Source organism: Stereum hirsutum (genome assembly GCF_000264905.1).
Source record: "Stereum hirsutum FP-91666 SS1 unplaced genomic scaffold STEHIscaffold_4, whole genome shotgun sequence".
NCBI lineage: Eukaryota > Fungi > Basidiomycota > Agaricomycetes > Russulales > Stereaceae > Stereum > Stereum hirsutum.
In genome coordinates this window covers 2,270,434-2,291,321 of record NW_006763134.1, presented here as the reverse complement: position 1 = coordinate 2,291,321, position 20,888 = coordinate 2,270,434, and the positions used below count along the sequence as shown (strand labels likewise).

The window sequence follows — 20,888 nt, the reverse complement described above, 5'->3', positions numbered from 1 at the left end:
CTTAAGTCGACCTTCGTGCATATCTTCCAAGTGCCCCTCAAATATGGATTCCATTGCTGTGCTGTGTGTCTCTTGGGCTCTCAATACTTCATTGTACTCCCAGAAGATCAGTTTCATCATTAAATTTTCATAGTGGCAGATCTGCCGGGTAGTATGACAGCAACGAGACAGCGACGACAAGGGCGCCGACCTACAACAAGTCACTGCTCATACTTATCACACTTACAAACGTACCCAATCTCGGCACTGCTTCAGGGCATGAACTCTGTATGGGAGGTAGTCACACCGTTAATACAAGCTGACGGCGTTGAACGATGTCGCCGACCTATACGACTCGGAGTCATTGACACTGTCCATATCATACTACTTACAAACCTACTCGATCTCAGTGCTGGTCGAGGGATTTAATTTTCACGGAAGGTAGTCACACCTTCTATGAAGCTGACGGCGTTGAATGTTCAATATATACGGTGCGAAGTACACTAAAAGCGAGGACAGTTACTTTCATGAAGCGTGGGAAAAAGCTAAAGCACGGATCACACCTTTTTTTGGCGGGGAAAAAGCACCCAAAAAGTTACTTTTATACGTACCGTTAAGGATCAGGTACCCGTTTACAAGAGTACTGTACTTTTTCGACCAAAGGTTTGTCACACGTTTTCCGCGTTGATGAACCGAACAAAATCCTGCATGACCTCACGCATAACGCAGGGTGAGCGAACAGTGACCTCGGCAGGCGCTTGCACAAAATAATCATTTTTGCAAGCGCCTACATTGTTTTCTGAACCATATACGGGTCCCGTCACGCTCACACACGGTTTCTGAACCGTGACCCGGGCGAAACTGATGGGTGACGTAAATTCTAAGGTACTCAGAAGAAGGTTACACTCTACAGCCTTCTCACACTGTACTTAATCTGCAGGTTCAGCTGAATTTTTCGAAAAGAGGCCAGGATGATTACCATAATCCCAACAAATACGCTGAAAACCTAGTGGTGGGTGACTCAGAGTGCCACCACAGTAAGTACTTACACGGGCAAGCCACCCTTGCCTAGCTGAGCTTCCCACGCCGTCTACCACCTCCAGAAAATGGTAAGAAATGGCTTAAATATATCAGGGACTCCTTTTTGGGTATATCACACTCATTATGTACACCCTGACTCATCATGGAGCCCATGAAGCCTCTACCAGTCAGAGATACACGTACGGTGTGGCAACCCAGGGAAGTGAGCCCGGACCAAGCCGGATGCAGGGTGGCGCCACCGCGAAAACTCGACGCGTCAACTCAAATCGAACCGCGGTCGTCCCGCCTACCGTACCCTGTCTGTCCGTTGAGAATAGATGGTGTATGATAACCAGAAAGTTGAAGTCCTCTGCGGGAAATGCCTTTACGCACGATGTGGCGAGTATATATACTTGCGCTCTGCTCGTCGACTTTCCCTTGTTTTTCTTCAGGTCATTATTCCATTGTTGATACTTGCTCTGTGGCCGTCATCACTTGATTATCAGTTAGGGCTGGTCTCTCTTGGGCTTTGCTCGGGCTCGTCTGTCTTTGGATTTCGCGGCAAACTCTGGTCTCGTGCAATGGCTGCCTCTGTCTATCTGTTAGACCTGGTGCTTGATCTCGCTCCTTGTTTCCTATTGAGTATTTTTATTGCAGTGTAACTTGTATTTGTTTTGCTATATATAATATAAAATTTCTACCATCATTGTGACAGCCGACTGCGGGGTTAGCGTGAGCGTTCAACAATTGGAAGGAATATCAATATTTAGAATTAATAGTATTTTGAGATTTTGTGCCGTCTTAGAGAGAAATGACCGTCCATGGCCATCCATGGCCATGTAAGCTCATAATGGTTTGCGTTGGCCATGCCTCACCGAAATGGGTTGGCATGGTCTTCCCTGGTCAGTCATCATCCGACGGGCAATGACCGAGAACGTCAACGCATCCTGATTGAGCTTATATCTGGAAGGTTTACTTGACCTGGACCGACCTCCCGAGGTCCCGATTCGCCGTTCTTGTATGAGATGATGCTGGGTTTTTTGACATTGCCTCCCATGTTTCGACTTGTCGGGCTAGGACCTTGCCTGGTCCGCTTTTCAGGATTTCCCTGATGTACCAGAGTACCTGGCCCGGTGGGGCCGAATAGCCGGGTTGGGGTTGTCTCCGGATCCGTTGGCGCGCTGTTGTTCCTAAAACTGATGATCGCATGCTCTTCGTCTCGAATCTTTCATCCCAATTGTCCGTTTCTGCCACTAGTATGTCTTGTTCTTTCCTCGCTTCGTTGACAACGCGACCGCGTACGTGCGTCTGGCTGATGGCTTCGGGTTTGAGGCTGACATTGGTGGCATAGCCACGTTGCTATATCGGGCAAGATCTCTCGCTGTTCTGCAGCCCTCGACGCGTTGTACTCTCTTGCTTTATATCTCTTTTGTCTCGCGCCCCCGCCTGGGATACAAGGCAACCCTGATATCGCCGTTTGAACGTGTACCTGGGCTTTCTCCTGGTATATATACGTACACCGCTCGCCCAGGCCCCCACAGTACGCTCGACTCAGGTCCACTCACGCCTCTGGCTATGCTAGCATCGCCTCATCACAGCACTAACAGGTCCAATATCTTATCTTGGTTTCGTAGGCGTATAATACCTCAGACAACCGCTGGTGTTAGATTTCACCACCCACCTTCCACACACCTGCATTCGCCTCACCATCGAACGAGGCAAGCCCGACGTTCAATTCTCCGAAAGCGTCGTAGTCAGCTCGAAGACCGCATCCAGGCAATTCCAATACGATCTGAAGAGGATTACGAAGAGGAATTTGGTGCGTTCTTTATCTAGGCGACGTATCATGATCGTGATTTATGAGATGCTCATGATCGTTGTTGTGTGTGACGCGGCGAATTCGCGCTGTACAGAAGAACCTTATCTTGGGAATTCAAGGCAGCGACGTGAATCTCAGCGACTCGGTGCTTCTCAATCATATCGACGCTCTCGCTCGCCGGGTCGCCGTGCTTCCGAACCTCCCACACCTCTACCACCTCTGGTTCCTCTACATCCTCCCATTACTCCGGCCGACCTGCCTGACCCGTTATCAACCCTGAGCAATCGTCGACGAATTGTTACGCAGAATAACATGCAGTACTATCCTCATCCCTACGTCCAGTACACTCCCTACCCAGCATATCCGCCCTACGGCTATCTTACACCCAATGGCGCTCAATCTGGGTGGCCCGCGAGTGTCGCTGTTACTCCCGCTGTCCTTCCACATCCACATCCCATGTATACACCGTACTCGGCACCCTACGCCTCTCTTCCCGCTCCATGGCCCAACAACGCACACCAGCCAAACTACCCTAATTCGGCGGCCTCGTACCATACTCCCCTCCCTTCCACATTTCGCACCCCACGTCCTATCCAGTTTGATATCCCAGAGGAAGGTACTCTGACATGGCAGCCTCATCCACATCCACATCCCAACATCCCAGCACAATCATGGTGGGCTCCTATCGTTGGGATGCCCGTGCCCGCTCCACCAGCTCTGACACCCGGACAAGCACTCGCGCTGTCAGGTGGCTGGCCCTACCCAGGCCAGGGGCCCAAGGACTTCATATCCGGCGATACGTGGCCTCCTAAGCGGCGTCTGCTCGATTTACACGTCGCGCCATGGCTTATCCCGAATCCTGTTAACGCCGACTCGTTCACCCTCCGATGGGACATCCGGTTCGACCCGCGCAAGTCTCTGCATATCACTGGACGTGCATTCTTCCGCGCCGCCGAAAAGTCGCTCAATGTTGTCGCTACGCATCCTCCGACCAAGGAGATGGTGATCATGCCTCAGCCGCAATGGGGTGGATCAAGATGGGGCCCGATATATATCCAGCAGTCGAAGAATATATCGTGCATGGACGTGTTGATGGCGGTGTACGATTATTATAGGATGCCCATCACGGAGACGGAGATGCATGAGCTCACTAGAGGAGATCGGCACGCGTATGAAGTGATCCATGTGTCGATGTTTGAGAGGTGTTGTTTGGAGGACGAGCTTTTCGAGTACGCAAGGCAACGAGGAATGAACAGGGCGGACGCGATGGGTGGAACGACGATGTTCTGGGGAATGTGAGTCAATTTTAGATTTATGATAGTGTTGCTCGTGCTCACGATACCGCTCTAGGTGGACGACCGTCGACGTCCAAACGAATAGGTGGCTGATGAACCTCGGGTTGGTACCGAGGCAGAAATAGTCTGGGGGTGGTCTTCGTATCCTGTTGGAGGACATCGCTGTGACACTTTTTTTCATGCATCTATCGTTTTGCTTTCATACATGCTTTCTGGGTATTTCTGTATAATTCATGCACACTAGTATGCGGGCGGTGACGTCTTTCTAACGGCTTCACCTTTGACTGTAGCTTTACTACACCGACCGGGATCATTTTAAAATTTATGCATATGTATTTTTCTGATGAACTTACTGCAAAAGGCTCCACACAAATAAATTTCAAGTAGAATTCATTGGTGGAACGGTGATCGTGAGGAGGGGCGCGCGACGCGTTCTCTACACGTGCTCCACGGTCTGGATCACGCCTGCTTCGGCATATGCCGACGAGAGTTTACCCTGGGCCTCTTCTGCAATATTTTTCCGCTCCAGCTCTTCCTCTCGTCTGCATTTTCCTCAGTCTTCGGGTTCATTGTAGCGGCTATTTGGAAAGTTACAGCCATGCTGTATCGCCCGTCAGCTCTGTCCCTCCTCTCATAGTGACTAAACACTCCGTTCTCCCACATCGCTCGAGCTGTGGGTTTGTCGAATCGGGCGCCCCTCCTCCTCGAGCTTGCCTCGTTCTCGCTGCAGACGTACCGAGAAGATACATAATAGTACGCATCCGAACAAATTTCAATAATTATATCTTGGCAAAATCGAATTCCATCCTGCCTCGAGGCCACTCCCGCCCGATCCTGACCTCGATGCACCTTGCTGGCTGGGGTACCGGCGGCGATCTTCGTTGAGCTACTTCTGGCCCGATGCGCTCAGATTTTGCCGAGTGGAACCCAAGCTAGTTGGGCCGCGGCTTTATGACGCAGGGCTTTTCCTGTGGGTGGTGGATGTATGTTGATGATGAGTCGATCGTTGGGCATTGGTGGGTAAGTTACCCTGCCGGTGCGAGCGAGGAGCAATGTAGTAACTGCAATAACAGGCCGTGCGTCTTCAGCTTGGGGGGTGGAAGGTTATTCCTAACTGTCATGCCGGTGACTTATGCGCGATATGTAGCCCGTTGTGTATATGACCGAGGTATGCCTTCTCCGAATGTTCAGCGGTCGACTTCTAATGCTTCATGTTGCAGTCGTTGCTCTTCACAGACACTCGGACACGATGACTACGTTTTGAATACACGCATCGTTGCGTGGTCAATAGAAGCACAGACTGGATCTGTGGTGAAGGGTTTGTCTGCCCTGCACATCCGGCTGTCAATTAGATGGTTATTTGGCTTTGGCATGCAGACAATCCGTGTCATGGTTTGACTTAAGTTACCGCACTTTCTCATCTTTGATCTGCCGGAGTGATCATACTATTCTTATGCTTCTTATGTGCTCTCAAACATCCCACGGTTCAGCGGTTCTGGGTAACGGGCAATTATCGCATTACTCAGCGGGCAACCGGAGAGGGTGTTGCTCAGGATCTTGTAAAGGTGCGTTCTCTGTGAGACAGCGCCATGTTGGAATCTTCGACTGACCATCTGTCATACTTATACGTCAGTCATCTGCGTCCTCCCATAACAAGTCATGGTTTTACAAGAAAGTGTCATCTGTCCGAGGTAACTGTAGTATCTCGTAGCATCGCTACCCTCTCTTCCCGGAGTCTCACCGATATGCGATATCTGCTCCAACTCTAGGAATCGTAGCTTAGGCTAGAGAACGTCTTAGGCCAACTCGGTCTATACTGTGGAGGTTTTCAGGTAAGGTCTAGGCAAAGCACAGGCCATCATGCTTTGTGGCCTTACGGTTTCTGTTTATCTTGCTCGTTACCTGCTTGATCATCTACTCTGAATGATAAGACCGAGGCCGACTCTCCGTGGTACCCTCTGTCGATGTTTTGGTTTCGTCATTGCTAAAGATGCGTTTCCGGAGACAATTTGTTGCGGCTGCACCCAGGAGCATCGGGCCACCATGCGGTTCTATCTTTGGTCTATACTTGTTCGAAAGCATGCTGTTTCTTTCGTACCGGCTCATGTCCTCTCATGGGCCCTCGTCTCCTCGGCGAGTCCCTGAGAAGCAAAGCTTACGACCAATGAGTCAAACACACGACCGCTTCTTCGCTGTCAATGATGATCCCTCTCCTTTTGGTTCCCGTAAATGGTTTCTTCCACGCCTCGTGAATGAGCCGGGCTGCGTGCCTTGCCCTCGAATTCTCTTTTGTGGCTGAAACCTTCCCATTCCTTCGCTATGTTTTTGTGGTCGTACCATCAATATCAACTATGATAGGATTCTCTTTACCATCATATGCCTTGCTTCTCAAGAGGATCCACATCCCTGAGCCTACGCCATCACGATATGTTCTAGCACCCTCGCCACCTTCCTTGAGTAGGACATTGGGTGCCACACCGTTGTTTGGTGTACTGCTCCAAGACCCCTTCTCGCGTCTCTCTCGTATCTCTCCACGCAGTCGACTGCGCCCTCTTTCTATCCTTCTCGTTGGGCGTCGTTTTCCTGAGGGAGTTAAACCGTCCATCTATCCTCTTACCTGTTCTACCGCTTTGAATCTAGCTGTCCTCAGGCGTCATCCTCAGCTTCGACCAACCAAGGCTATTCCAGGACGAATGTGCGCGTCTGCCTATCACACTTCAGATATCCTGTACGGCAACATCCCTGTTTCGAGCGCTGATGTTGGCAGCATTTTCCTTCGCCAACGCTGTTCGCCGGTACAAGTTCTTGTCTGACGTCGTCTAGCCCCGGTTAGAACGGCGGAAAGCCTAGGCCTCTCGGCAACGTGTTCGGTTCCTCGACGTTATGTTTCTCATTTCGGGCAGATTAGACCTCGCTATTCCAGTCAAGCGCGGACGAGAAACGTTTTCTGGTGGCCAACGTCTATGAATAGTTTTCCGAACAAAGTGTCCAATCATTCTCAGCTTAGATAGTTTCCTGGTTTGCATAACAAAACCTGTACTTTTCACTCTGCTTTACTGTGCTAGTTCGAAGGCACAGGCGACGTCGTGTTCGGTGTGCTCCACCAGGGCCGTTTGTGGGGTGGGAGAAGGCGGGACCGAAAAAGGCAGGCCGAGGCGCTGTGGTCGAAGCCGTCGAACCATGGCGGCCTTCGGGAGGACCACGACCCCCGCCTGCATCTTCTTCGCGAAGCAGAATTTGTCGTTCCAGGACACCGACGTTACCTAATTGGGTTCGACCAACGGTAGGAAGTGTATTGATTTTGGGCAAAGCTCCCGTGCTAGCGCACTGGTCGCACCTTCCACGGACTTGTCGGTCCAAATCGAACATGCTCGCTTTGTGGCTCTGCCGCATCATGCACGCCCCTGGCCACAGAGGACGTCAGACGACCATTTTCTGATGCTTGTAACCTTCCTTCTCGCTGCACGATGCTGCCCGATCCGAGCAAATGAAAGGGCAATCCCATACGCAGGCGTGGACAGCTTCGATCGACAATTATGGAACTTTGCGAAGGATTTGTTGGTGGGCCTTCATCTGGTTTACGACACGCTTGTAGATCTGAGGCCCAGAACGTGAGAAGGTACCCCATATCTCGAAGTCAGTGCTAGCTGCCCTGATACATATAAAGAGCCCCGCTCAGCTCCAAACACCTACTGCGACGGCTTTGTACGCCCTCTGCCTGAACGACGACCGTCTACGACCCGCACGACTTCATTTCGCTGTATAATTTCCTTGCTTGACGATCTTTCTCTCACCCAGCGTGATATCCTTCCGTTATTTTTCCAAACTCTCACTATTAGCTCCAATCGCTTTCCTCATGGCGTCCTACTTCCGCAATCTCTTTGGATGGGGAAGTTCGAGACCTTCACGCTCCGCTGCACAACCAACACCAGCGTCGAGCAGCAAGTCTCACAGTCGCTCGCAGTCTGGCTCCACTGCCCCTCCGTTGACGGCGAATTATATTTACGCCTCCGGTGGCAGCTCTCACGTCTCAGCGATTCCCCCTCCTCGTTCTGTGCCTTCGAAGACTAATAGCTATTCACTCCCTCACACTCACACCGCGACACCCTCGCCTCTCCGCTACCCTACCACCGACTCTCATAGCCGCCCTCACTCTCGCGACCGCGAACGCGCCAGGCCGAAGATGGTTTCATCTGCTTCTGATAGCAAGGCCCAAGCGTCTCAAATCTACAGTCGCCAATCTCACCGGCCCAAAGACCACCATGGTAAGTAGCGCTGTCGTCACTCATCTGTGATCGATATTCATTGAGATACAGTTCACTATCCTCACTTTGTCCAATCCTGTTACGGCACTGCTGGGAGTTCGCGGTCGAACTCGAGCACCTCTATCTACGCCAACATGCCACCCTCCGCTCCACTGTCTTCGAGTTCCCGTCACAACATCATCGCTTCCGAACCTCCTGCGAGACGTCCTCAACTCAAACAGAACCATACGTGGCACGCAGGTGCGCCAGGCATCAGTGTCAGCGCCACAAGCCACACATCATCATCTCGTAAGTTCATGTGATGTCTTTTTATACTTTGACCATGCCCTTACCCTCAAACGATGATCTTTTCAACGTTGACTACCACACAGATGGACGGGCATCATCTCGATCACTCCTACAAACGTCGGCGGTACACATGCATCCATTGTTTGCGTACACGCGTCTCCACCATGCTCCGATCTCGTACGACGTGACATCTTCGCCCTCGGCTCGTACCGTCCTCGACCGGACGACGCACTCTCCTGTCCCCGCTCATACCCTCGCGCAACCCGCTACCGAACCACCTATCCCCGCCAGTCAGACTCTCGTCCTTCGTTCGGATAAGCTTCCCTGGCGCGTCACCGTCGGCCCTATTGGCGCTCAACCCCCTTCTGGCTCACTCGGCAAAGCGTCTGGTCGTGCTATCAGTACTGGTACTGCTTGTATAACCAACCTTGATGTGTTATACGCCTTGCATAATGAGCTCATGAGGAGGGTTACGACGGCGGAATGGGAGTCTCTCGGTAAGGGTAGTAGCGCGCAGAGGAAGGTCGCGGCAGCGTATGAGAAGAGATGTACGAGGTCGGGCGGCGGTTGGGAGCATGGGATCCGGAGGGTGGATTGGTTGAGCTCGAAGACGAGGCTAGTTGGCGTGGAGGTGGACAAGAGTCGGAGCGCGGGTGGGTGCGTCGGGACGATGGTCTTTGGAAAAGCGTAAGGCTCTTCCGAAGGGCGTTGGAAAGATCGTCTTGCATTTTTTTTCTTTTCTTCTCCTCTTTTGCTCGGTTTTCCTTTGTTCTCCGGACTGCTTACACCTCTATGCCCAGTCACTCATTATCGATTATGCCCCATATGCCCCTGGCCAGCTCTTGACCGCTCGCGATCCAGCATCGCTCGACGCCGTGTCGACTGGTCCCCATGCCCCTTCTCTTTCAGCATATTTGTGGTTATAGGAGTGGACTTTTTGTAGTTTGGTCATACATACGCTTGCAGCGCGAGCGGGTTGTGCAGCGCTACATAACGCTTATCCCCATAGCCATAAACTTCATCATCATTGCATTCTGTTCCTCGCTTCCTTTCATCGGTTCGTGTATCGCTCGCCTCGTCTTCCCCTGCATTGTGTATATTATTGTCGCATATTTCGGACTAATAGGAAAACACATACACACAGACACGTCACACATCACACACACAAAACATTGGATCTCTTTGTTCACTCACGCATCTTTTCTCTTTCTCTTTTACTGTACTATTGCTTTCTTCCTTTTTCTCATCGTCGCCATTCACCCCATTTCTTCGCTTCTTCGCACAATGCATCTCTTTCGTCCTCAGGGACGTGTGAGCCCATATGTACAAGGCGTGAGCGAACCGCAAAGTTATCGCCGTTCAAAGGGATTCCAGGACCCGATTCGCGTCCTGTGTTGCCGCATCGACCTGCTCCATTTTGGAGCCCTGACATGACCCCGTCTTCGAGTGACGAGAGGGTGGTGGATCTCGCCACCATGAGGCACTGCGTCTTAGGTATTCTCGCAGCTCGTAAAGAGGTACGAAGAAGGCATGTAGTGCCTTGCGTCTCGAGAAGCACTAGTCCGTACATTCGAGGTATACTACGGGAAGAGGGGACAGCGATGATCATTTTCTATTCGACGAACGCAGCAGGCATAGGCGATAAATGATGGCCGCACAATGCTTGGGCCTAGCCTCGAACATACACAGTCCACAATGCTGAGATCCGAGCTACTTCCACCGTGAAAACGAGGCTACGACTACTCTGAAGCCCTTTTTCGGACGTCCGGAACGGTGAACTTGGGCAGTACGAACGTACGACGTCCCAACGTAGTTGAACCATCAAGAATTTGATCTGGGCGCACCAAGTTCGCAATCTCTTGCTGTTTCTGGAATCCCATTGACAGGATTCGGTCATCACAGAGACATCACAGAAGGCAAAGGGTCGGAATCGAACTCAAAAGTCCCAAGTGAGCTTCATCATCGATGGAGTAGGAACATAGAAGATGGATGCCCTGTGATTCGCAGCGACGAGATGAATAGTTCGTGAGCGCATTCGGATGCAGTAACCTATCGGCTTGGTGAAAGAACCTACAGAACAGGCCGAGGTGATGGGCGACCGCAGTTGGGCTGCTAGCTGGCATGCAGAGCCAGCGTGGACTCCGGTCAACGAACCTGACAGGAAGGTCGTGAACGCGAACTAGATCATCGATGGGAAGTTTGAAGCTCGGTGGCGAGATCGATTTCATTTCACAATCAGCTGTGGTCCATTCGAACTCCTGCGAAGCGTCCCGGTAAGCGATGTCCAAGCCGTGGGAACAATGCAGCCAAGGAATGGAACAGAAGGAACAGGCGGGAGACAATGCAGGTGCAGACTCAAGAGCAAATAATAGCGCGAGTTGACGGGTTAGGACAAAGGCGAAGGACGTCCACAAATGAGAAAAAGACGAGAATTCGGCTGTCTGCTGTACGTCCCAAGAAAATCGTCAGAGCAATCGCAACGACATAAAAGCCACAAGTGTTGGGTATCTCGGATAGCTCATGTGGACGTCGACGTGATCGTATCTAGATCCGGGTAGACTGTGTGAGTTCGATGGCTGTGTGAAGCAAAGCTGAACCTCTGCGCTGAGAAGTCAACACGCCGCAAATGGGTCAGTGCCACAGCGCGCCACAGGGGCAATCCGGCTGAGAGAACTAGTGCAGTAGAAATTCTGCGTCGTTATCGCAATGAGCACCGAACATCCCGATATGATAGTCAATGGAAGGCGGAATTTCCGCTCAAGCTGCACGTGCAGCATCCATAACACGGACAATGCTGTGAGTCAGGACGACCAAATGCAGTGCAGGCACAGACGAACCTCGACACCACTCCACAAGCAATAGCAAAGCCATCTTCTGCCCAGAGCAGCCGACAGTTCTCAAAGGTGAGGTTTCCTTCGAGATCAATTAGAGATGGCTCAACCAAAGCCATATGTCTGCATCAGGGCAAGGTGTATTCACCTATTCACACATCCGTCTGCCATCTGTCATCATCCAAACCCCCACAGCTCTCCGAACTCTCGCGACCATCGCCGTCGAGATGCCTACATTCATTTACGTCGTCTCAATACAAGTACTCGATACAGACCACGGGGAGTCCACACGGAAGACCGCATACTATTCAACAATTGGCACCGCTAATGAAGCAGCCCTCAAAGTTGCTCTTGCGCGGTTGAAGGAGACCTCTAAGAAGGAGACGTACCGAGTCAAGAAGAAGGAGTGGTCCAAGATGGCAGAGAGTCCTAAAAAGCTGTTTTCGACCAGGGGTAGGAGTGGGTATGACCACTGGAAAGTAAGGGTGAGGAGAGAATCCATTCAAGGACCGGACATTAGGACGTTGCCGGAGGAGGAAGAGGAACTGGAAGGTGATGCAGAGGACGGTGAAGAGGATGAAGAGGAATATGAATATGAAGATGGAGAGGATGAAGATGAGGTGACTAGGGCCGAAAAGGAGTTCGTTGACGAGGATGAAGAGGAGGAGGAGAGAGCTCGCCGACTCAGGAAGAGAAAGCGTGCTCGTTATGATTTAGAATAGAGATAGAAAGCAGAACCTGCCAGTGCTTTTCATTAGTGAAGCATATCGTAGCACATAATAAACACTACCCCATCACTATATTGCCAGTCGCCTGAGCAGAAACGTCGAACACTACTCATGAGTCATGAGAGAGGGACCATAAAAACACAGGGAAAATACGAATAAATGAGACTTCTCGGCGAGCCGGCCGTCTGTGGCGTTACAAACACGGCCAAATAGCACTTTTGTTGACCAAGTCGCCACTCGCGCTTCCAATCGCATTCCGTCATCAGTGTCCTTTTTATTTGAGTGCTGAGCTCACAAGATCATATGTATGATCTATACCCACAGCCCGTCGAAACCCAACATGTCTGGTAGACTAGCGACATTCCGATCTACCGGTATAGCATAGGCAGGCTCTCTCGGCTGACTGGTGTCGACTCGAACCATCCATCGGCCTTCGAATAAGCTTCACTCAGTATCGACTCTAAGGGCTAGGCTCCTTTCATTGCACCTATGAGTCCATCTTGCATCACTCGACGTTCATTCGATTGGATCACATCGATCGCCAACTTCGTCGATACCGTCGCTAATGACTGGGTCCCATGGTGCGTCCGACCATTCGTTTTGACCTACACAATTGTTTCAGTGCCCCTTTATAGAGCCATGACTGTGAGTGGAATCCTCTTCAAGCTCAACCTGACCCACCGACCAGGACAGTCGCCCCGGTCTAGCCAATAGGCAGCTGATTCCCGGGGCCATCACAGTGGACACGACGTAAACGGTAGCGCTCTCGGTCTCATCTCCCTGTGGTCCGGCATTATATACGAGGTCAGGCGTTCGCGGACAGATTCATCACCAAGGTCATCAGAAGTGTAAAGGAACCCAGCCTTATGCGGCATGCCTTTCCGCGTCGTGGGTTCTACGAGGCTATAAAATTGCCTGTCCTATCAGTGCGACAGAGCTAGTTTTCTCCCCGCTTCCCCTATCTGCGCTCCAGAGCCTTGTCTACGATGTCTGCGATCGTAAGCATTGTTGATAGTAGCTTTCAGGCTCATGCGGAGCAAGATGTCAGTGAAGCTCGCGTTAGCGATGTCGAGTCTGATGGTGAAGATCATCGTACAGCACGCCCCCCGGCGACGCTGTCCGAAAACTCCGCTCTCGATAACCAGACTGCTTCTCCATACGAGCTTCCTACGTTCCTCTCTGCCCCAAGCGCTCGCAATCGTCGTCGCTCTGAGATTGCGTTTTCACGTCCTCCTCCCAAGTTTACTATTTATGATCCCAGCTCTCACGAAACTAGCCTGACGGAATCTCAGGCTCATGCCACGCTACGGTCCTACGAACTTTCAGATATCACGCCCCATGTCACCGATAGGCTAGGCTACGTTGGAGAGGAAGACATAGAGGTCGGTAAGAATGCCAAGGGCGACTCAGCTGCTGCGACTCCTAGGGAGCCCTCCCTTGCTTACGAGCAGGACGAGGAGACTCGGCCTTCCGCGGCGCAGAGGGCGAAGTTCAAGAAGTATTCAAGGATCCATATGGCAGCTTTGTGTTGGTGTTTCTACTTGGAAGGCTGGAACGACGGCACTACGGGCCCCTTATTACCTCGTATTCAAGAGTTCTATAACGTGTGTTTCACCAATTCTCTGGTCTATCTGTGTGCGGCACATAGATCTCACTGACACTTCTTCAAAACCTGTAGATTGGCTTCGTGGTCGTGTCCATGATATTTGTTGTGAACTGCGTCGTAAGTGTTCCCAGCACGCGTCTTCCCCAGTGCCGTGACTGACTAATGCACTCATGACTTAGGGTTTCGTGGCAGGTGCTACCGCGAATGTGTGGCTGAGCGACAAGCTTGGCTTCGGCAAGGCGAGTAGTCGACTTGATAATTCCATCGGTGTTGGGCTCACTTCAAACACACTTCGTTAGGTCATGCTTCTCGGTTAGCTGTCGTTTCTCGCGTCAAGACGGTGTCACTTGAATTAAACATCGTTCCTACAGGTGCCGTCTGTCAATGTATTACCTACGCTATGCAGATCCCAGAGGGCCCTTTTGCTGTACGGGTCATCGCCTACGGTATTGCCGGCTTTGGAATCGCTATACAAGTATGTATCTCATTCTTGTCCTTACTCTTCGTCTTGACATCAATTATAACAGAATGCTGGTATAAACGGATATGCTGGTAGTCTGAAGAAAGGTACTGCCAAAAAGCTTGGGCTCCTGCACGGGACATACGGTGTGTGACAATTACCCTTAAATATGTATTGTGTTGACTGATTGAGCGTGGATGTCCTCAACTACGCTCATATAGGTATCGGTGCATTCACCGCTCCCCTGGCCGCGACCTACTTTTCTACCGCGGATCACTGGACCTATCACTTCCTCATCTCCTTGTGTCTTTCGGTCTCGAACATCCTTGTACTTGCGTTGGTGTTCCGTGGCCGAACACAGGATGGTATGTTTTACTCTCATTTCTTCAATTTTGGTATGGCTTCTTTACTGAAGATATGTATTGACCTATGCGCAGAGATTATGATCGAGGAAGGAGAGGAGCCTGGAGAGGTTCAAGTCGTCGAAGTAGGGGCTGTGCGCGAGAACAAATTCAAACAGATATTCAGTTCGAAGATAGTTCATTACATGGCGCTATTCAGCATCATCTACATTGGTGTAGAGGTGACTATGGGAGGTGAGTCCTGCCTTTTCGACTCTAGCCCGCACTACCGATCTCACCCTCGCGGACGACTAGGTTGGATCGTCACGTTCATAATCCGAGAACGTCAAGGCGGACCGAACGCTGGTTATATCTCGTCCGGATACTTCGGAGGTATGCGCCACGGGCTCCTTTCTATGGTATTATGCTAACCAGATATTGGTGTGCAGGCATAACTGTCGGACGTCTTTGCCTGGTCTGGATCAATCAGAAGGTGCGTACTCATACCTGCGCCTCCACTACAAGCTCCTCACCCCATGTCCAGATCGGTGAACGACGCGCCCTTTTCCTCTACGGAATCATTGGCATCGCGTACGTATCCACTGCCCTTCCCCTTACTCTCTAATCAGCATGAAATCTGACCGAGGCCCCAAATACAGCTTGGAAGCTACGGTCTGGGCTGTGCCTTCGTTGATTGAAAACGCCGTCGCCGTTTCCTTCATAGGCGTGCTCATGGGTCCTATGTACCCCATCCTCGTCAACTACGCCAAAGACGTCCTTCCTCGCTGGCTGCTGACGGGCGCTTTGGGGTGGATTGTGGGCATCGGACAGTCAGGGAGTGCGGCATTACCGTTTATCGCGGGTCTGTTGGCGGCGAACTACGGGATTGGATCGTTGCAGCCTTTGTAAGTGGTATTTTTGTCTGAATGACGCTTCTGTCATCGTCATACTTGCTGCCTGGGAACGCTGATGCATTTCTTTCCTGGTGGTGTTGATGTAGGTTGATGTCTATGATGATTGTGATGGTTGGAGTGTGGGCTTTGGTTCCGAAGGCGCAGAGGAGGGTGGATTGAAGGTGGTGTTCCATACGTTTTGACCATAGAGACTATAGAAAATAGAGTTTCGAATATGCTCTAGTGAGTACTATCTTCTGCGTTCTGACTTCCCTCGATTCCTTTCTCGCATACTATTTTGAGCAATTCGTGTGGCGCATGTCTTGGAAATTTGGGGTGTGGAGGCAGTATAGAATTAGTGTTCGTGTATTGTTGGTCCTATCTGGGTTCTACTCTTCTTCGATGCCAGTCGAGCAGAAGACGAGTTATATTTCCTCCACTTACTCCCTCGTTCAGTCGCATCGAAGTCTGGACTTCCGGCAGAAAAATAGTCCACTATCGGACTTACGGACTCACTACCCTCCCATCGCCGTCCAATCAACGTCGGATGGATGTCGATATGAGCTAATTCCATTTTGTCCCGCCGGCCCGCCCCTCAGCTGGATGGGCCACACCACCCCTATCTTGTCAGCGCGTTCAAGGTCTTGACTCAACCAAACCTTACTTGTTGCTTCTGCTCGATTTTCTTTGCTTTCTCACTTCACGTATGAACGCAAAGTGTATGTAAAAAGAGCTGCTTCTTGTACTCGTGTAACCGGGCAGCATGGCGAAGCAACGATACGGCGGGTAACGTTTTCCTTGTACACCAGGTCGTGTAGCCTGAGTCGTGCCCTTTCGATCGACGACAGACATGCGCAGGAGCGGTACTTCCGACATATAAAGTTCCTCGGGCTTATCAGCTAATTTTTTTTCTCCTCTGAGCCCATCTTCCCTCCGTGCCTCCTCTGTTCCCTGCGAGCCACGACTGGCGGTCCTCACAATGACCTCAACTGCAGTAGACCAAGCTTCCAACGTGGACCTTCACCATCGCGAGCAAGATGTTGGCGAGGCGCGTACCTCGGACGTTGACGAAGCCATCGAATACCGTCACACTCAACCTGCCGCTATCCCCGAAGACTCAGCCCTCGACATAGACGCTCCCCCAGACTCAGACGACAAGGAAGCCGATCCCTCATATGATCTCCCTTCATTCCTTTCCGCACCCAGCACTCGCGTCCGTCGCCGTTCCGAGCTCGCATTCTCCCGCCCCCCTCCAAAAGTCACATTCGAATCCTACGCCACCACTGCGTCCGGATCGAACGCCCAGCAACCACCTCCGTACCCATATTCCGAATCGTACGAGCTTCCAGCCATAACGCCCCCTGCTATCGACCGAGCAAATTTCGACCTCGAGGACGGGGCCAGCAAGATTGATAGTACACCGGGTCCTAGTGCAGGACCTAGCAGAGCACCGTCGTTGGCGTTTGAGTTGGACGAGAGCACGACAGCTCTGAATAGGCCGAGCGCAGCGCAAAGGGCAACGTTTAGGCGGTATGCGAGGCTCCATCTTGCCGCGCTCTATTTTTGTTTCTTCTTGGAGGGATGGAACGATGGGACGAATGGCCCTCTTTTGCCGAGGATTCAGAGTGTGTATGGGGTACGTCGGTCTTCTGTTGATTATCATCCAAGGTTTTTGGCTGATAGTAATGCGGGATATGGTGTGGTCCTGTGTTGTGGTGTGGAATGTCGCGTTTCCGTGAACATGGCGTGTAGATTGGTTTCGCCATCGTGTCCATGATCTTCGTGACGAACTCTATCGTGAGTGTGGCAGCCTACGTTCGACCATAATGGGTTAACGAGCAAATGGTTGTTTGCTGCATTGTAGGGATTCGTCTCTGGTGCGGCTATGAATGTCCACCTGAGTGATAGATTTGGATTTGGGAAGGTCATGCTCGGCGGTTCGTTTTATATCTGTTCGTTCCTTGTCATTCGCGGTACGAAGGCTCATGCTTCTGTCTATGCAGGCTCGCTCTGCCAAGTTGTCTGTTATGCCATGATGATCCCAGAAGGTCCTTTTGCGGTGCGTGTCGTAGCGTACGCGATAGCAGGCTTCGGGATCGCTCTACAGGTGCGTTTCCAGATCCCACCGCCCTTTCTTTTGGCTTCGAACGTGATAACTTAGACGGCATATTTGTTGTACAGAATGCAGGAGCAAATGGCTTCGTCGGTAGCCTGCATAAGCATACCGAACGTAAACTTGGATTTTTGCATGGTTTTTATGGTACGCTTTCTCAACAATGCGCCTTTTCCACCTCCTCGCTCGTCCTCCGGTGGGAAACCAACGTTAATGTCCATGTTGTGGCTTCACGTAGGCATCGGTGCATTCGCAGCCCCGCTCGCAGCAACGTACTTCTCTACTGCACCCCACTGGACGTATCACTATATTATTTCACTCGGTATTGCCGTGACGAACAGTATAATACTCGCTATAGTATTCAAGGGTCGGACACAGGATGGTGCGTAGGATCGTTCATCCCCCAAAGTACACGACACTTATATTTCTCTGGGCGCGCGGTGTCAACGGTACAGAATGCATGGCCGAAGAAGGACAACCGCCTGGCGAAGTTGGCGAATCGGTTCAGAGCAAGTATAGCCAGATCATGAGGTTGAAGGCCGTTCACGCTCTTGCCATATTCTCGTTGATATACGTCGGAGTGGAAGTCACGCTGGGAGGTGCGAACCCATCTTTTCTCGTTCATTGTAATTATGTACTGATGTGATGTGGTGTTGAAGGCTGGATCGTGACGTTCATTATCAACGAGCGCCATGGTGGACCAAGCGCAGGATATATCTCCTCTGGTTTCTTCGGGGGTGCGTCCGTATTCAACCTCTCACAGTTGGGTTGAAGTGCAGATGGTAACCGGGTTTGTCCTCATTCGCAGGTCTGACGGTGGGTCGTATGACTCTCACTTGGCTGAACATGAAAATCGGAGAGCCAAGGGCCTTAGTCATCTACACTATCATTTGTATCGGGTACGTCTAGCCTCTGCAGCTGCTCTTATAATTTCTCCTCCCCTTCTTACCAATGGACTCGTACAAACCGCCACCAGTCTCGAAGCAACCATTTGGGCAGTCCCTTCCCTCATCGAGAACGCCGTCGCCGTATCTGTGATTGGCGTCCTCATGGGCCCAATGTATCCTATCGTCGTCAACCACGCGAAGAATGTCCTTCCACGCTGGCTACTCACCGGTGCTATTGGCTGGATCGCAGGCATTGGCATAGCGGGGAGCGCGGTGCTGCCGCTCATCACGGGTGTTCTGGCGGCGAGGTTTGGTATATCGAGTTTACAGCCGTTGTGAGTGACCTCGCTTCCTTCCATTCTCTCTCCCTATTTCCCCCCTCTCTTTGGTCAATGCTGACTGCGATATGCTATCGTTGTGTGGCGTTCTAAAGCGTTGTGGCCATGATGGGGTTTATGCTTGCGATCTGGGCGGTAATTCCGAAGGCACAACGGCGGGCGGATTGAGCCCTCACCAAAACAAAAAAGACATGCGAACGTGTGTCATGTTCAACTACGTCTAGCTCCGGATGGTCAGATTTCCATTTGGTTTCCCCGACGTTGATCCTTTCGATCGTGTTCAAATCTGTTCAGATTATCTGTTGTTATAGTACCGGCGGGCCAAGGCCCATTGTGCGGCGTCATGTTCACTCGTCTAGATGCTCTTCATCGTTCTTTACGCTCTCTTCAGAGCATGCCATTCGCGTGGGTGCCTTGCATGGGGCTCACCTCTTGTTATCTCTTTGTAACTAGACTTTTTGATCTTTTGCTTTTGTTCTCGTCGTTCCTCGTTGTCTTGTTTGTGTCTTGTTTGTAGATGTACTGGCACCCTAGAGGCCTTTGTGATCAATTGACTGTGTTGTTTGCACCCTTAAAACGAAATATACATGTATATAGACGTCAGATAGTTGCGAACGTTCAGCGTTCAACTTTTCCCCATCCTAGTCATAGCACACAATCTGAAAGCAAAGCTTTCCGACAGCAGGACCAGGCCGAAATTGCAATACTGTAGTTTTTCGACCGTAGGTTCGTGGGAAGATATGTCAGACGTGACCTTCGCCAGACTAAGGTTCGTCTGGGTGGGCCACGCGTGACGAACCAATGAAGTTGTTCGCGGAATGACCGAAAATTTGATTTTTGGGCGATTTTTGGCGCAAATCGGTCACGATTTGCTGTTCGTGGGTCCGCGCATATGCGTGACCATCGGGGCAAATATGTTCGCCGGCGCAGGCGCATGGCATATGCGGGGCGAGGTCCAATCCCGGTGCGGACAATTTTGGGTCAGAAAGTGGTTCCATGTTTGATCATGGTGCGTACATTTTCGGTCTCCCAAGTACCCCACGTCCGATCCCAAACGAGACAAAAGTGGTGAGCTCGCAGCGAGGTCCGATCCTACCATAGCCCCAGTGCGCACAAAAGAGATAAAAATGACTCGTGAGAGATCCGCTCCAAACACTCGCCGACGAGGTGCGCACATAATGACAAATAAAACACATATTTTCGAGCTCTATGCTGGGCAAGGTCCGATACGAAATGAGTACCAAATGTCCTCCAAAACAGGGCACCCGATCCGAGTGCGTACATTCCGCTCCCAAATCGGTCCGGACAAAAAGGGCAAAATCCGGCGATTTTGGATCGGACCTCCCTAGGCATATGCCATGCGCCTGCCGGCGCACCCTGCGTGATGCGTGACGAACATACGGTCGAAAAACTACAGTATCGTGGGCCGTTTATCCAGGGGGACCCTGGCTGAACTTCGTGATCTTATCAGATAAGCGATGAATGATCTTGTGATCATCACCCGCCTCCACTTTCGCAGCTCGCCGTCGCAACTCGTACTAGTAGCGTCTTCCATCACGACAGTGCGACTTTCATCCCACCATATATTTGCTATACTCTTCAGTAATTCAAGACCTCAGCATGTAATCTACTGACAAACCGAAGCTGGTGTGCGCCGTTCGAGGAAATCCGCTTTTGAATGGATGTCGTGGGTCTCTTTGAAGTCTCAGTTTTCCAAGCCTACAACAACATAAATGCGACATGCGGGGCCACCAAACGACAAGTTCTTGGAATTGGCGCCATATAGCTTTCCTGTACGGTCTAGATTAGGTATCGAGGTGCTCGATCACTGCTTTTGCAATTCGCCTGTACTCGACATTACTTACCCGAGCGTGCCGCGGTGCCAGCTCTTCGCTCCTACTTCTCACGAAGGGAGCTGACCTGCCGCCAGTCTTCGTGTCGACGGCACTTTTTTACCACGGTGAAATTGCAAGGGTATAAGAACTTTCTCAAGATGCCCTCATCGCTCGTCAGCTTCGAACAGTT

The 20,888-nt window shown here is 51.3% G+C and overlaps 6 protein-coding genes across 6 annotated transcripts; 5 read left to right on the top strand and 1 right to left on the bottom strand.

The window, feature by feature from the left end:
* Positions 1-3,796: 3,796 nt before the first annotated feature.
* STEHIDRAFT_22241 (uncharacterized protein) lies at positions 3,797-4,223 on the top strand (the record flags this gene model as incomplete). Its single annotated transcript, XM_007301402.1, has 2 exons — positions 3,797-4,113; positions 4,169-4,223. Coding segments are annotated over 2 exons (372 nt in total), but the record flags the coding sequence as incomplete, so codon positions are not given.
* Positions 4,224-4,855: 632 nt separating this feature from the next.
* STEHIDRAFT_119981 (uncharacterized protein) lies at positions 4,856-5,484 on the bottom strand. The gene is made up of 3 exons (XM_007302099.1): positions 5,334-5,484; positions 5,187-5,281; positions 4,856-5,133 (listed from the first exon to the last, which is right to left on the bottom strand). Exons 2-3 carry the CDS (start codon positions 5,232-5,234, stop codon positions 5,020-5,022), a joined length of 162 nt encoding a protein of 53 aa, XP_007302161.1. The 5' UTR covers positions 5,235-5,281; positions 5,334-5,484; the 3' UTR covers positions 4,856-5,019.
* A 2,485-nt stretch (positions 5,485-7,969) lies between these two features.
* Positions 7,970-9,357, top strand: STEHIDRAFT_154985 (uncharacterized protein; the record flags this gene model as incomplete). Its single annotated transcript, XM_007302098.1, has 3 exons — positions 7,970-8,378; positions 8,430-8,666; positions 8,750-9,357. The coding sequence occupies 3 exons, from the start codon at positions 7,970-7,972 to the stop codon at positions 9,355-9,357; spliced, it is 1,254 nt and encodes a 417-aa protein (XP_007302160.1).
* A 2,141-nt stretch (positions 9,358-11,498) lies between these two features.
* On the top strand, positions 11,499-12,289 carry STEHIDRAFT_145947 (uncharacterized protein). The gene is made up of 2 exons (XM_007302097.1): positions 11,499-11,569; positions 11,630-12,289. The coding sequence occupies exon 2, from the start codon at positions 11,725-11,727 to the stop codon at positions 12,217-12,219; it is 495 nt and encodes a 164-aa protein (XP_007302159.1). The 5' UTR covers positions 11,499-11,569; positions 11,630-11,724; the 3' UTR covers positions 12,220-12,289.
* A 501-nt stretch (positions 12,290-12,790) lies between these two features.
* On the top strand, positions 12,791-15,960 carry STEHIDRAFT_167145 (MFS general substrate transporter). The gene is made up of 12 exons (XM_007302096.1): positions 12,791-13,829; positions 13,904-13,948; positions 14,011-14,074; positions 14,131-14,306; positions 14,359-14,437; positions 14,513-14,656; positions 14,729-14,887; positions 14,948-15,025; positions 15,082-15,125; positions 15,177-15,223; positions 15,292-15,537; positions 15,633-15,960. The coding sequence occupies exons 1-12, from the start codon at positions 13,212-13,214 to the stop codon at positions 15,703-15,705; spliced, it is 1,773 nt and encodes a 590-aa protein (XP_007302158.1). The 5' UTR covers positions 12,791-13,211; the 3' UTR covers positions 15,706-15,960.
* Positions 15,961-16,329: 369 nt separating this feature from the next.
* On the top strand, positions 16,330-19,499 carry STEHIDRAFT_76263 (MFS general substrate transporter). The gene is made up of 11 exons (XM_007301570.1): positions 16,330-17,161; positions 17,278-17,322; positions 17,390-17,462; positions 17,529-17,632; positions 17,707-17,785; positions 17,877-18,020; positions 18,094-18,237; positions 18,298-18,375; positions 18,447-18,537; positions 18,615-18,860; positions 18,959-19,499. Exons 1-11 carry the CDS (start codon positions 16,505-16,507, stop codon positions 19,029-19,031), a joined length of 1,734 nt encoding a protein of 577 aa, XP_007301632.1. The 5' UTR covers positions 16,330-16,504; the 3' UTR covers positions 19,032-19,499.
* The last annotated feature ends 1,389 nt before the right edge of the window (positions 19,500-20,888 follow it).

Coding starts and splice junctions, on each gene's coding strand:
- STEHIDRAFT_119981 (XM_007302099.1), bottom strand. CDS start 5,234: ATGACAGTTAGGAATAACCTTCCACCCCCCAAGCTGAAGACGCACGGC. Junction 5,134..5,186: donor CCAAGCTGAAGACGCACGGC/CTGTTATTGCAG, acceptor AGGGTAACTTAC/CCACCAATGCCCAACGATCG.
- STEHIDRAFT_145947 (XM_007302097.1), top strand. CDS start 11,725: ATGCCTACATTCATTTACGTCGTCTCAATACAAGTACTCGATACAGAC.
- STEHIDRAFT_76263 (XM_007301570.1), top strand. CDS start 16,505: ATGACCTCAACTGCAGTAGACCAAGCTTCCAACGTGGACCTTCACCAT. Junction 18,238..18,297: donor AGTGGAAGTCACGCTGGGAG/GTGCGAACCCAT, acceptor GTGGTGTTGAAG/GCTGGATCGTGACGTTCATT. Junction 18,861..18,958: donor ATATCGAGTTTACAGCCGTT/GTGAGTGACCTC, acceptor GGCGTTCTAAAG/CGTTGTGGCCATGATGGGGT.
- STEHIDRAFT_167145 (XM_007302096.1), top strand. CDS start 13,212: ATGTCTGCGATCGTAAGCATTGTTGATAGTAGCTTTCAGGCTCATGCG. Junction 14,438..14,512: donor GCTCCTGCACGGGACATACG/GTGTGTGACAAT, acceptor ACGCTCATATAG/GTATCGGTGCATTCACCGCT. Junction 15,026..15,081: donor CTCGTCCGGATACTTCGGAG/GTATGCGCCACG, acceptor ATTGGTGTGCAG/GCATAACTGTCGGACGTCTT.